The sequence below is a fragment of the Microcebus murinus genome, chromosome 5 (assembly GCF_040939455.1).
Source record: "Microcebus murinus isolate Inina chromosome 5, M.murinus_Inina_mat1.0, whole genome shotgun sequence".
In the NCBI taxonomy this organism is placed as follows: Eukaryota; Metazoa; Chordata; class Mammalia; order Primates; family Cheirogaleidae; genus Microcebus; species Microcebus murinus.
The window spans coordinates 71,030,218-71,044,834 of NC_134108.1; the positions used below are offsets into that span (position 1 = coordinate 71,030,218).

The following is a 14,617-nucleotide window of genomic DNA, read 5'->3' on the forward strand; positions in this document are numbered from 1 at the left end:
TCTATCACAAATTCATCCCTAAATGCTCCAGCTATAAATCTCTAATTATATATTCAAATACTTCACGTAATTAATCTTCTGTTTTCCTCCTCCTTCTCTTCTATTTTTTTTTCTTTCTTGGGACATTTCTGTTAAATGTCTTTTAATTCTACCCTAGATTGGTACTCTCTAGGCTTGCTACATAGTGTCATCTTGATCACTCTCCTGTCACCATCATGTCAGAGATTCATCTGGCTCTTCTGTGTTGGAACCTTGTATTTTTTGGATCCCGTGTCTTCTTCCTTCTTGGTTTAGTCCTCCTCTGGTGGAGCTACATCTTTTAGGAGATGAGAAAAATGTGAACTGATGGCAATTTTTTCTGATACATTGCATGGCTGGAAATGTTTTGAGTGAGAGTTTGGCTGAATTACAGGTTGAGACTACCTTCCCATTAAAATTTCCAGTGTCACGGTTGACAAATCTTATCATTATTCCTTTGAATGTGACCAGTATTCTTTAGAAGATTTTAGGATCTCCTCTTTATCTCCAGTGTTCTGAAATTACATGCTTATCTTGGTATGGATTGCTTTACACTGTGCTGGGCACAATCTGGAAACATTTCCTTCATTTCTGAGGAATATATTATCATGCTATTTCTTTAATATTTTTCTCCTCTCACTTTTTTGTTTTCTTTCTTTCTCAAAAAAGATATTGGGCCTCCAGTACCACTCCTTTAATATTCTTATCTCTTTTCTCCTATTTTCCATATCTTTCAATTTATATTCCACTTCTGATATTTATCCACTTTCTGTTCCAACTCTCCAACTGATACTGCTTTGTTTCTGCTACAGAATTTTTAATATCCAAGAACATTTAAAATTTTTGGATGGTCTTTCTTATAAAATTTTCTCTTCCTATTTCATGGATTTTCACCCCTTGAAGAATATCGCTATTAATTTCCATTTTCTTCTGTGACCTGCACTGTTTTACTTTTTTAGTCTAGTTGTTTTGGTTTTTGTCTATCACATTAGAGACTTTCTTCATGTGACTGGTAATCCTTGGCTCTCTATTGATATTTAAATGTGAGGAATAATAATATAGCTAATATGTATAGATGATTATTAAGTGCTAAATATTGCTCTAAACTATATATATATATATATTTCTTTTTCTTTATTTATTTTTTGGCTTCTTTTAATTCTCACAACCCAAGAAAGTAATATTTCTATCCTGAGATCACACAGCTAGTGAGGGGAGAAGTCAGGATTTGAACCCTGGGAGGAGGGGTAATAAAGCTTTCTGCTGGTCAGTGGGGTGAGGTTGATTCCCATTTTTCAATATGTAGACTTTTCCTGAAAACTTCTGCTTTCACCATGAAGTCTAATTTCTACCTGAGTAGCTGGGACTACACGTGTGCCCCCCCACTGTGCCTATCGCATTTTTTTTTTTTTTTTGAGACAGTCTCAACTCTGTTGCCTGGGCTAGAGTGCCGTGGCATCAGCCTAGTTCACAGCAACCTCAAACTCCTGGGCTCAAGCAATCCTCCTGCCTCAGCCTCCCAAGTAGCTAGGACTACAGACATGTGCCACCATGCCCAGCTAATTTTGTGTGTGTGTGTATTTATTTATGTTTTAGTTGTCCAGCTAATTTTTTTCTATTTTTTTAGTAGAGACAGGGTCAAGGTCTTGCTCTTGCTCAGGCTGGTCTCAAACTCCTGAGCTCAAATGATGTTCCCGCCTCAGCCTCCCAGAGTGCTGCGATTATAGGCATGAGCCACCATGCCTGGCTGCCTATTGCCTTTTAAAATATTTTTACTCTCATTTTTTGGAAGACAGCAGAGACAAACGCGTGTTCAACATGCCATATTAAATCACATCTCCTTGACTACTTTGAAATAGTTCTAGATTAAAGAATTCTGTTCAATGTGATATTTGAATCCTCACATGCAAAATAATGTAACATGGTATGAATGTTTATTTTTATTACTTTAGAAATGTAATGTGAAATCAGCACAAAATTTTCAAATCAAGAATCTTTCGGTGGAAAAACTATGTCAATTATGTGAATGTAAATTATTTAATAGCCTACTATTCTAATGCATCATGATTTATTTCCAAAATAGAACATCATTTTTGAGCTTTCAAACTCACAAAAAATTTACATATATAATCTAGTCAAAACCAGTACATGAATTACATTTAGAAACCTGGACTATTTAAACCATTATGTTATAATGGAAAACTACAATCTAGATGAAAACTTTTCTCTATATTCTTGCTTTATACTCTGAATGACTAGCATCTTAAAAAATATACTGTACCATATTACCACTTTTATTTAAAATATAGTTACAATTTTAATACCATACTAGCTTCTCTTTTTTCACATGAAATAATACCTTTTATACTTGACCTCAAATTTTAATCAACACTTAATGAAATTTAGACAACAAGTCTTTATTTAAACCCGTAGACAAACTTTTGCTTTTCCACTGCCTATCTACCCCAACCTCATGGCAACCTAAGGAGAGGTGAAAATTAGCATGTACTCACCAAATGCTTACCAAATGAAAAAACAAAAAGTACCAAAGGGTCAAATACATACCTTGGTCCGGGTAGTGGTTTTATTTTGTCTTCTTTCATTCCACACAAAGGCAATGGCAGCCATAAAGTGAACACCATGATTCATTGAAATGGGGCCCAATAATTCGAGGATCTGTTGTCTCAAGTTCTAAAACAATTTGAAGCAAATGACAAGTGAAATAAAAAAATGAAAATATTAATAACTAGATTGTACTTTTTGGTTTTTTTGAAATAATATATAGTAGTTATATGTATTACTACCTAAATAACAGTAGAGGAAACTTTAATAGTGTTAAGAACTGCAACCATCAGTATTTTAAATCTGAAAGAAATACAAACCCTATAAAATGATAGCTACCAATCAACCAAATGCCAGTCTACTCTCTGTGATGAAATACTAAAAAAACACAACATATGAAATTCAACTTAAGTCTGATGTAGAGTCTTTTAAAAAATGGTGAGGCATTTTATAATTACAAAACACGTTGTGTTTTTTATTTAAGTAAAATGAAACATAAAACGTATAGTTTAATCCAAACATCAAAACTTAGATCAAATGTTCTAATGGTTCCCACCCTTCCCTTCTCCCAATCTCATATATTTTCCCATGAGTCCCAGATCTAAGTGGTCAGGTCTAGAATTAAATCAGGTTATTGAGAGATGTCAATTTGACATAGCACAGCATTTGGAAAATACCAAAGAATACAAGGAAGGAAAAAAAAATCTAAAAATTCATCATTAATCCCATCATCCTGAGATAATCACCATTAACGTGAATTTTCTTTATTCTTTTGTCTGCAGATAACTTTTTTTTACACAATTAAAAATTCAATATTTGTTCAAGTATGTAACACCCCCATTCACTGAACTTTTGAGCACTTCTCCATCAAGACTTCTTCAAAACCATGATTATTAGTGGCTACATAATGTAACACTGAAAGGATAATTTATGTAACAATTTTTTTTCTTTTTTTTTTTTTTTGAGACAGAGTCTCACTCTGTTGCCTGCGCTAGAGTGCCATGGCATCAGCCTAGTTCACAGCAACCTCAAACAAACTCCTGGGCTAAAGCGATCCTCCTGCCTCAGCCTCCCAAGTAGCTGGGACTATAGGCATGTGCCACCATGCCTGGCTAATTTTTTCCACATATTTTGAGTTGGCCAATTAATTTCTATTTTTAGTAGAGACGGGGTCTCACTCTTGCTCAGGCTGGTTTCGAACTCCTTGAGCCATCCACCCGCCTATGCCTCCCAGAGTGCTAGGATTACAGGTGTGAACCACCACACGTGGCCCATTTCCTTATTAAGATCTCTTTTTTGCCATTAAATAATGCTATAATGAACACTTTGTATATTACATCTTTGCATAATTTTGGTTACCTTAGAATTAATTCCTAAAGTAGATTACTAGGTCAAAGACTATGAAACTTTTAAAGCTCTCTGTATATATTTGCTAAATTGCTTTTGAAGAGGGCTTTGCATATTAAAATGTCAACTTAAAATGTCCTTAAAAAAAGGAACAGTTATACCATGTATGATCCTCAAAAACATGTCATGTGAAAGACATGAGACACAAAAGACCAAATATTATGTTATTCCCTTTATATGAAATACCCAGAAAAAGGAAATCTATACATAGAGAAAAAAGATTAGTGGTAGATTGAGGTTAGGGCTGAGCTCAGGGAGTGAGTGCAAATGAGCACAAGGAATCTTTTTATGGTGAAGCACATGTTCAAAAATTGCATTGGGGTGATAGTTCAGAACTCTAAATTTACTAAAATAAATCATGAATTGTGCACTTAAAATAGGTGCATTTTGTGATGTCAACCATTTCTCAATAAAACTGTTAAAAACGATTTGATAACTAATTACTCATCCTTTACAGGGTGCCATAAATACTATACAAATTATTCACATTCTGAATATAATCTTTGGGAAGGTCCTCAAATATATTCTTGAGCTCTACAGATTAAGTATGAGTTGTCTAACCTTTGTGGCTCCAAGATTAATAGTGGTAACAGATGCAGATGCAGCAACAGTCATCTTTTCTGAAGAATCAGCTTGATGTAGTATGCTCCAAAGCAATGTTACAGAAGACATGATCATATGAAGGATTGAAAGGATTCCACTGCGTGCTTCAAACAAGTATTTTTGGTCTACATTGACCAAAAGCTATTATAGTTGGGGTGGAAAAATCATAATATTACTTACTGAGGTTTACAAATCAAAATTATTAAACCTCATAGTCTTTAAAAAGGAGTCAAATATTTGTGTAGTCTTACTTGGTGATACTGTGTAGTTGGATCCAACAAACAGTAATGGATAATGGCTGTGATCCCTTCCAAAAGAGTAAGAATCATATCTGGTGGAATAATTGACGCCATCCACAGAGGCCTGAAATAAAATGCATTCATTTGAACACAAGTTCAATGAAGGCATAGTTCATATTTTATCACTAGTAAATGTTGCCAGGCACACAGTATATGTTCAACAAATATTAAATGAATAAATGACTAAAAGAATAAATCAGGTGCTTTTATTTCCTAATCTATAAAATAAGTGAGTTGAACTAAATGTATTAGAGTTCCTTTTGGCTAAAGAGTTCTATACAAAATAAACAAATATAGCCAGGGAATCTCTAGCTACTGGAGAATGACAGGCATATTAATATTAAATAATATAGGCAGTTTTCTTATTATTTTACATGGAGTAGCTAAGGTTATACTGGAGAAAAATATGACACCAGTCTACTAAACATTTGGCTAATTTTCACAGACTAATTTTGAACATGGCCTGGGTACAAAGATGGAATTTGCCAACAAACCATGAAAATCCAAAACAAGAAATAAAATTAGATGGAAGATTTGCAGATTTAAATTAATTTCAGCTGAAATTAATTTGCACTTAGATAAAATATCAGGTAAAACTGGGGAAATCCTTTCCTAAACTTATTACTTTTGCCAATTCAGTAAAGAGTATCAAAACTAATTTCAGCACTTGGGAGAAAAAAGACCTGTTTAAATATTCCTTCCCTTTTCTGTTCCAGATTCTTTTATTGAAACCCTTCCTCAAGGTGAATTTTCTTCTTTGTGAAAATGACATACTCTTTATAACCTATTGAAAACCACTAATGTACTTATTTATTACTTGTGACTAACTTTCTGGACATCTAAGCAGTCATACATGTGAAAAACTCAACAACAACAAAGTTAAAAATCAACATTTACCTACTATCAGATAATCCTGTTTCATATTTGTACTGCTGAATTAGATTATCCAAATTTCTGCATAGCTGTAGTGTCACAGAAATAACCACTCTCTGTAGAACTTTTCCCATGTAAGGCAGAGTAGATGTGATTAAACCAATCCATTGTGGGTGCATCTTACATGCACAGTGTTGATGTAAAGCTCGTATCACTGCGCAGAGAAACATGCCTTGACACGTGATTGGCTGAGCATGCAAGTACTGAAGAGAAGTCATGGGCTGATGGGGACTGATGTGTTCCAGGTCAGACACAACAAAATCAAAACCTGTTTCATTCTCTTCAGGAATAGTCATTACCCGGTGTTCTAGAACAATCAGCCTCTGAAGCACCCTAAGAAGTTGTGACTGGAGCGTGCTACCATTGTCAAATTCATCCTCTGAAAAATTAATAAGGCTGTCCTCTGAAAAACCTTCTTCCACAGCAACCATGTTCTTACCTGCCATTTTTTCACTATGCCATTTCTGTGCACTAAAGATAGATGACAGCAAACAATGAAGAATCACTTTCTGAACTTTGCACTTAGATAACATATCAGAAATAAAACTAGGGAAACCCTTTGCTGAGCTTTCTATTACTTTTGCCAACTCAGTAAACAGAAGCGTCAAAATTTCTATGCTCATCATCTGCATATTTCGATTGCCTATTAAATCTTGTGCAGTAACCTTGACATGAGTTGGGTAATGGCTACGCATGTAATATAAGCAGAGGGAAATAAGAATTTCTATGTACATAGAACTCCGGAAGTTATGATTTGAGTCCACTGGAATGTGACTATAAAAGTCTTTGCCCATAACAGAAATCCGGTGTCTGGCCAACAGATTCTGAAGCAGAGACAACTGAGGAGTATATGCATTATTTACACTAGTGGTTGAAATGGCATTTACAAAAGCAATAGGGTTAGTTTTCAAGATGGCTTTGATCGCAGAGAAAGCATATAGAGTCCTTGATGAATCATACAACTGGAGATACAGGAGTACATGTTGATAGAGAGGATGGATGTTGAAATTGGGAGATTTCCGTGATCCTGGAGAACCCAAGTCACTCTCAATTTCAGAAATTTCTCCCTCTCCACAGCTATACCAGTTCTCTAAATCCAGACCATCACTAAAGAATACACTGGTTTGTTTGAGTTTTTCATTTGAAGTTTTTTTCTTGTCATCATCCTTTTTTCTGGCAAGTTTTACTTTAGGTTTTGCTCCAGGTTGTTTACCTGACTCCTTAACAATTGTTTCTTTCTCTGAGACTTTTTCTGATAATTTTTCTTTAAAGCTGAATTGAATACTACTGTGACTCCTCTGTCTAGATTTGGTTTCTGTGGAAGCAATAGAAGGGTCATGAAGAGTCTGTGTGGCTCCTGAAATACAAGGTGAGGAGCTATTCCTAGACATTCCATTGGCCGTACACTCATGGTCTCCCTCTGCAGACACAGACAGAAACTGAGAACTTTCATTACTCAGCAAAGCCTTCTGACTCTGCTGAGTAGAATGATCTTCATTTTTAATCACGTCTTCACCTGGATCTGTATCAGTGCAATTTGGGGGCATAGTTTCGATTTCTAACTGAGATGTAACTGGTGCAGATTCTGCTTCGAGGCCACTTACAACTTGACATATCAGGTCATACACTACCTGCTGAACATCATCATCTGGGGAGCTTGCCTTTGGCATCTGAGAATCCTCTTGGACATTCACATTTTCAGGATCAACTTCATAACTTAAGTTGTCCCCAGCAGAGGACTGTGAACATCCTGAGTCAGAACTCTGAAGTATTTCTATTTGTTGGTCTGGAAGATCAAAATCAGACACAACCATTGGAATTGTCTCACTGCTGGTACTTAGGAGGGAAAGTCTGTCACTTAATGGATTAACAGTGAGACTGAAGTTCTCTATTTCATCCATTGTAAGTGGCTTTTCACCATTTCCTTTTGATGTGATGAGTTGTACTTGGCTTACTGGTGTATGATAAAAACAGTAAGGAAAGAAAATAAAATTTATTAAAATAACTGAAATGTAGAAATTTAGACTAAACTCAAGACTTTTAACTAGTGTCATTTACTTATATTTTCCTATTAAAATTATATTTTATTTTATCACTACTTTAGATCTTTTAAGTCAGGAATTATGTGACTATTAGAATTTAATAGTTTAAAGATAATTCAGCAATAGAAGCCCTATTATTCAATTCAATTAAACATAAGAGCACATTTAATATAGATAAAATATAAAATTTACCCTATTTTCCCCCAAGGCATCATTTCCACTGTAGATGAAAAGTTTATTTTTCTTCCCTGTGTAATACTTCCCTTTAGTTATCCTGTTTCTAAAAATTCAAATAGTTTAGGATAGTCAAATGTAAAAGTACATAACCTCCTTGATTTTTATAAGATTCAATAAATATTTATGAATTATCCCATATGTGTAAGCCGCTAAACCAGGACAATGAAGGTGGAGAGAAGGATGAGATACCATTGCTCCTCTCTAAAGAGTTTAAAATTAGTAGAGGACCACATATATATCATTCATTTCTGTGCTTTTGTGGGGGGCATATGATAAATATATTGATGGGATTTTTTTTTAGAAAAGGTAAAAGGCTTAGTGCCATACAAGTAGTACAAACCCAATGCTGTCAAATTCAGAGAAAGCATCATGATACTGCAGATAACGTCTGACACTGATCTCAGAGGGGAAGTAAGAATTCAGCAGACAGGTAAAGTGCTAACACAAAGACATTTGGGCAATAAGCAAGGTAGAGCAAGTTCTTAGAAGATTCAGGGAAGCAGTGGAAAGGAAGCTAGAGAGAAGAAACGAGGCTCTGTAGAAACATACTAGAGATGGAGTAGGAGCATAATGGTTTGGCTCCAGCTTCACCACTTACTAGCTGTGGGACTTTGAGAAAGCCACAGCCTTCTAAGCATCAGCAATTTGCTCAATAAAATGCTATTTTCATTATTGACCTAACATGGTTATTTGTCAAGAGACATAAATGAAATATGTGAGAGTCTTTTGTCCCTAAAGTATAACATATACATCTAATATTAGGGGCCCTTACCACTGTATAGAGGGCACCACTTGATAGTTTGTAAAGTGTAGACTTTGTAATAATAGTGAATATTTATGCATGTCACAAACATGACTACATCTAATGGTCATAACAAAGCCTTTAGAGGTGGTTATTATTATTCCCATTTTACAGATGCGGAAAATGACTCATCAAATATAAAATGTGCATTATAGGCTTACTATAAATTCCTAGCAAAGTATATACAGAGAGTCTTGAAGGATCAGGATTGCTAACTAAGTTCTAAAGATATTTCCATCAAAATTGAAGAATGTATCTGACCAGAACTGTGGCTGATTCCTCCTCTGAAAGAGCCAACTAATAAGAGAGATCCACGTCCTCTAAGATGGTCATCAATGAAGTATGACATGGCCCACATGGCACTGTTAGTACATGAGGAGAGGAGAAAATAAGCCCATGGAGAAAATCTCATACCCACTTCTCTTGTTAACCACTGTTTTGTTCACTTCTCACTTTATTTTAATAACTTAATTCTAAATAAAGCCATTCTACTTTCATGTGATATTCACCGCTGTTACAGGCAAAATCCTGCATGAAATGCTTGTCACTCTCCTCTCCTGGATAACAAGGAGCCTTATTCCAATAACGTTCTGCTTGTACACGCTGTACTGAAACCCTCTGCGTTTTTGGATGAAGCAGGAGCAATAGCAACGGTTCCAAAACTCTGGCGATATCATGTCTTTGTAGGACTTGGTTCAGCCAGGCTTGTCCCACAGAGCTAGTAGAACCATCAAGACTGTTAAGGCTATCTAACATGATGAACAGTGACCTAAAACAAAAACCAATAATTAAAACAAAGAACAAAACACCTACTTGAATTGTAACACTCTAATTTTTCTAAAATTAACATTATAATAAATTGTTTCTCATTTTGAATTAACTATTTTGAAGCAGTCCTACATTAAGATAAATTTCGACCACAACATTTTTATAATCTTACTCCCAACAGTCTCAGGAGGTGTAATAAGAAAGAAAAAAAAAACAGCTTTTGTCCTTTTTTTTTAATTATGTTTTTGAAATTTCACAAGCATACATTTTTATAAGATAACTACAAAATAGAAAATAAAATGTATTTAGTCTTATTGTAGCAATATATTCCTCTTCATATCACCAAATACTGAACCTTCTGCAAGTCAACACTACTTCTATGTTAGTCCATGCTCCTGTGCTCCCATTCTTTTCATGAGTCAAACTAAGTGCTCACTTCAAGGAAGACCTTCTGTTGAAGGAAGGAAGGTGTGGTTTAAAATCAGAAAACCCAAACTTAAAATCACCTGTATGGTCTTGGGCAAGTAACTTAACTTCTCCTGGCCTCCATTGCCTCACTTGTAAATTGAGGAAAGGTAGTTGTCAAATTAGAAATGGTTACTGTAAAGTGCAATTTCAATATATTCAATATATCATAGGGGTTCAATAGCAGATCCCTTACCAATGGTAATGCTGGCTGAAAAGCACCAGCTAAAATAATGCTCAGTAGTGCACACATCCAATGTTGAGCTGAGCTTTCAACCATAGTTAGATTTCTGGCCACCTCTCTCTGAGACCTGCTGGTGAGACTATTTTACAATAATATGTGAATCTACCTATATATGGTAGTTCCTTTGAAGTTAATGCAAATCTGATATTTGAGCTATGAGTCACCTAAGTAGTCTAGACCAAAAGTAAAACCACTCTCAGGCAGCTCAAGTTTCTTTGAATTGATGCATAGATTTTTTTTCTTTTTGAGACAGTCTCACTCTGTTGCCTGGGCTAGAGTGCTCAGGCTGGTCTCGAACTTCTGAGCTCAAGCAATCCTCCTGCCTTGGCCTCCCAGAGTGCTAGGATTACAGGCGTGAGGCACCATGCCTGGCTGACGCATAGATTTTTTAAAAGTCTAGTACAGGCAGAAAATTGAGAATAATTGCTTGAGAAACACTTAATACAATCAGCTAATTATCCACAGATTCACTGAATGTGAATATAGAAGGCTGTATCCATAGAACATAAGAAAAAAAAAACCCAAGTAAAATAATTAAAAAAAAAAAATAAAAAATAAAAAAACATAAAAAAGAAGGCTGCATCCATTGTTGTATCCCTGGCACCTAGAATAGTGTCTGGCACAAAGTAGGGACTTGATGAATAGTCATCCAATGAAGGGAAGTGGCACTGGGTAGTCTAAAGCTAAGAAGGGAAATCTGTAGATAAGTAAAAATAGCATGCATTTTAATACACATTTTTTAAAAGTAATTTAAAAATTCTCTTTATAAAATGTGTAAATTGCTATCTTCCAGCTTTGACAAACTACACAATGGATTAAAGAAGAGAGACAACATTAAGATATCTGAATATAAAATCTGAATATAAAATGTAACCAACCTGTCAAAAGAACGTGCAAAAGATGAAGACTTATTTATATGAAGATCCCTTGTTAGATGCCAAAGAACTGCAAACTTTGCATGTGCTTCCATCCTTATTTTCTGAGGAGAAATATGGGAGATTAAATTATTTTATTCTCTCTTCAAAATATTAAATGATTTTAGTAAAATCAAAGTAACTATTTAGGAGTACTGTATTATGTTCAATGTCCACAGTACTCAAATATGCCCTGAAATAAACTTTAATTATATATTTTTATGAATGTAGAAACACAGAAAATACTTAAACATATACAGAAATATTGAACCTAAAGGATCTTACCCTGCCTCATAAATACTTATTACTTAGTTTAGACTTTAGGTAACAGTTTACTAGATTACTGCATAACAGTAGAAGGAAAAAGCTAATTATGTACATATCATGATATTTTGAGTCAAAGAAGCATTTTCTGCCATCATTTTAATGTAAACATTTAGTTGTCAATTGATTTTATTGCACTATATAATTTACTTTTTCTCTCAAAAATGATAAATTAATACCAAATGAGTTTTTCATCACTCATAAAGCTGGTTTATTATACTAAAACATTTAAACAATTAAAAATTATTTACATAAGGAAGATATTAAATGACTTTTGGGATTATTTGGAAAAAGATTAAGCATTAAGATAATGGAAAGAACAATGCAAAAATAAATCATTTGTAAAGACAAGCATTGGGTATTAGACAATGAGCATGTATTAATATAAACCAAGTAGAAATTGTCACATTATCAAAATTTTTATAGTCTTCATCTAGTATTTATGGAATCCTTCAAGCAAAAGCCTCAAGAAACCAGACTACAACTATCTAAATTTCTTGTAATAGGTTAGAGGAGTGCTTATTTTTTCTATGGGCTTTATACGTGCTTTTATGAAGTCTGCATTTGTACATCAACCAATAGAAACATGTAAAAATTAAGTAATGAGAGGTATTTTAATTTTTTTCATGAATGTATATCTTTATTCATAACTTAGAAGTACTTCTTTAAAAATGAAATGATACACAAGTAAAAACAGGCATATAATTTGTTCTGGACTTACATTTAATGTAAAACAAACATTAAGAGATTAAAATACTGGGCTGGGCACAGTGGCTCACGCCTATAATCCTAGCACTCTGGGAGGCTGAGGCAGGCGGATTGCTCGAGGTCAGGAGTTCGAAACTGGCCTGACCAAGAGCGAGACCCTATCTCTACTATAAATAGAAAGAAATTAATTGGCCAACTGATATATACAGAACAAATTAGCCGGGCATGGTGGCACGTGCCTGTAGTCCCAGCTACTCAGGAGGCTGAGGCAGTAGGATTGCTTGAGCCCAGGAGTTTGAGGTTGCTGTGAGCTAGGCTGACACCACGGCACTCACTCTAGCCTGGGCAACAAAGTGAGACTCTGTCTCAAAAATAAATAAATAAAATACATGGCTTTATCTAAAATTTTATTTCTTTACATGCTAAAATTTTATTTCTGAACAATTTTGAAAGAGTGTGTTGGAGCAGAAATAGAATTTTATCATTTTTCTTGGAATAAACTTTTAATTCCTTTCATTTATTCTTTCATTTACCACTTCCTCCTCCGCCAAATGCTTCATTTACTTAACACAATGTGTTTTTGAATATGATTCATTCAAACTCACTAGTATTTTGAGTTTTTAAAAAATAGTGCAATCCACTTCTAAAAGCTCTTCAATAAAATCTTCTAATTATATTAGAAAGCAGCACAGGAAGATCACAGGCTTCATTAAATTACCCTGAAGAGGTAGGTCAATCAGAATGATTGTTCCAGCCTCTTCTCAGGCTGACTTATAACTCAGCCATCTTTGACTTATGTATCACACTTCCTATACATTAGGATATAAAATTCTTATTTTGGATATTTATTATGATGCAAAAATATAATCTCACATATTAACATGCTAAGCTCATAAATGTAATTTATACTTTATTTCATTTCACATATATTGGTTAATGTATCCAGAAGTTCTATAACTGAGGCCACTGATCACTCTTTAAATGACCCAAGAACCTAGATCAGCAACAACTTTAACCCTTTGCACTCAGATGTCGAGTGTGGATAATGTCTAGTGGATGATGAGAAAAAAGCAAGTGAATGCAAAGGGTTAATCATCATTATCCATAACTGGTGTCCTGAGGCAAAAAAAAAATTCATCATTTTTGGATTATGTGATTTTTCATATTACTGACACTTTTATACAGAATTTTCCTCTAGAAAGAGAATATGTTGATTTTAAAGATATTAAGATCATTCTGAATAAAGCTATTAATATACTACCTGTTATTCAGATATAACTGCAATAATTTTCCTAAAGAGTTATCTTAATTTACTTTTTGGTTAATGGGATAGGGGATATGTATATGCACAAGATAAGAGGATTTACCTTATCTTTATGAGTTAACTGCTGACTTATAACATCCTCACAGATGCTAGAAGAAGGAACCAAGTTATGTAGTTGATAAAATAGTTCCACACTCTTCTGGTGGTGCTGAGGTGTTCCATCTCCCAGTTGGTCCCACAATGTCAAAGCTACATGCTATAGAAAAAGATGCAAAAGTAACAGAGTTATAAAACCATAAATGAAATCTTATTTAACAAACATTTCCCATTAAGTACAAACTAATACCTGGTCTGTGACTGTCAGACCTGGAAAATCTTTAATATGCATTATGCCACTGTGATGAGCTTTACAAGTGCAGCTTTCCATCTATTTACTTTCTGGTCACCCAGGCCCTTAGAATCTTTTATAATAGTGCTTTAATGATATTTTATTTATTTTGAGACAGACTCTTACTCTGTCACCTGGGGTAGAGTGCAGTTGTGCCATCATAGCAACCTCAAACTCTTGGGCTGAAGTGATCCTCCCAACTCAGTCTCCCTAGGAGCTAGGACTACAGGTATGTACCATCATGCCTGGCTAAGTTTTTAAAAAAAATTTTGTAGAGATAGGGTCTCACTATGTTGCTCAGGCTGGTCTTGACCTCCTGGCCTCAAGTTACCCTCCTGCCTTGGCTTCCCAAAGTGCTAGATTATAAGCATGAGCCATAGTGCCCAACCAACATCAGACAGACACATACGCACTTTCTGTAGGGCCCAGATAGGAACCCATTTCACTATTTTAGTGATATTTAATGAAGTGATGCTAGAATAAGTTATCCTTAATAGAATGCAAATTTCATATTGAATGTAATTTAATATAATATTTATGGTTATATGTTAAAGTGAAAAGTAATTCATAGTCCAAATATCCAAACTACTAAAACTTTTATAAAGTTGGTAATATGTATTTTAGAGCTACATGTGTTAA

At 34.6% G+C, this 14,617-nt stretch overlaps 1 protein-coding gene across 10 annotated transcripts in view; it reads right to left on the reverse strand.

Moving 5' to 3' along the window:
- Nucleotides 1-14,617, reverse strand: part of DOP1A (DOP1 leucine zipper like protein A) — a 100,607-nt gene that overhangs the window by 24,349 nt on the left and 61,641 nt on the right. For all 10 annotated transcript variants that reach the window (XM_076003160.1, XM_076003158.1, XM_076003161.1 and 7 more), the window contains 7 exons: nt 13,694-13,846; nt 11,259-11,359; nt 9,413-9,672; nt 5,787-7,776; nt 4,842-4,953; nt 4,549-4,731; nt 2,584-2,709 (listed from right to left, as the gene is read on the reverse strand). In XM_076003160.1, the coding sequence (XP_075859275.1) occupies nt 2,584-2,709; nt 4,549-4,731; nt 4,842-4,953; nt 5,787-7,776; nt 9,413-9,672; nt 11,259-11,359; nt 13,694-13,846 (2,925 nt within the window). The remainder of the gene's footprint in view (nt 1-2,583; nt 2,710-4,548; nt 4,732-4,841; nt 4,954-5,786; nt 7,777-9,412; nt 9,673-11,258; nt 11,360-13,693; nt 13,847-14,617) is intronic.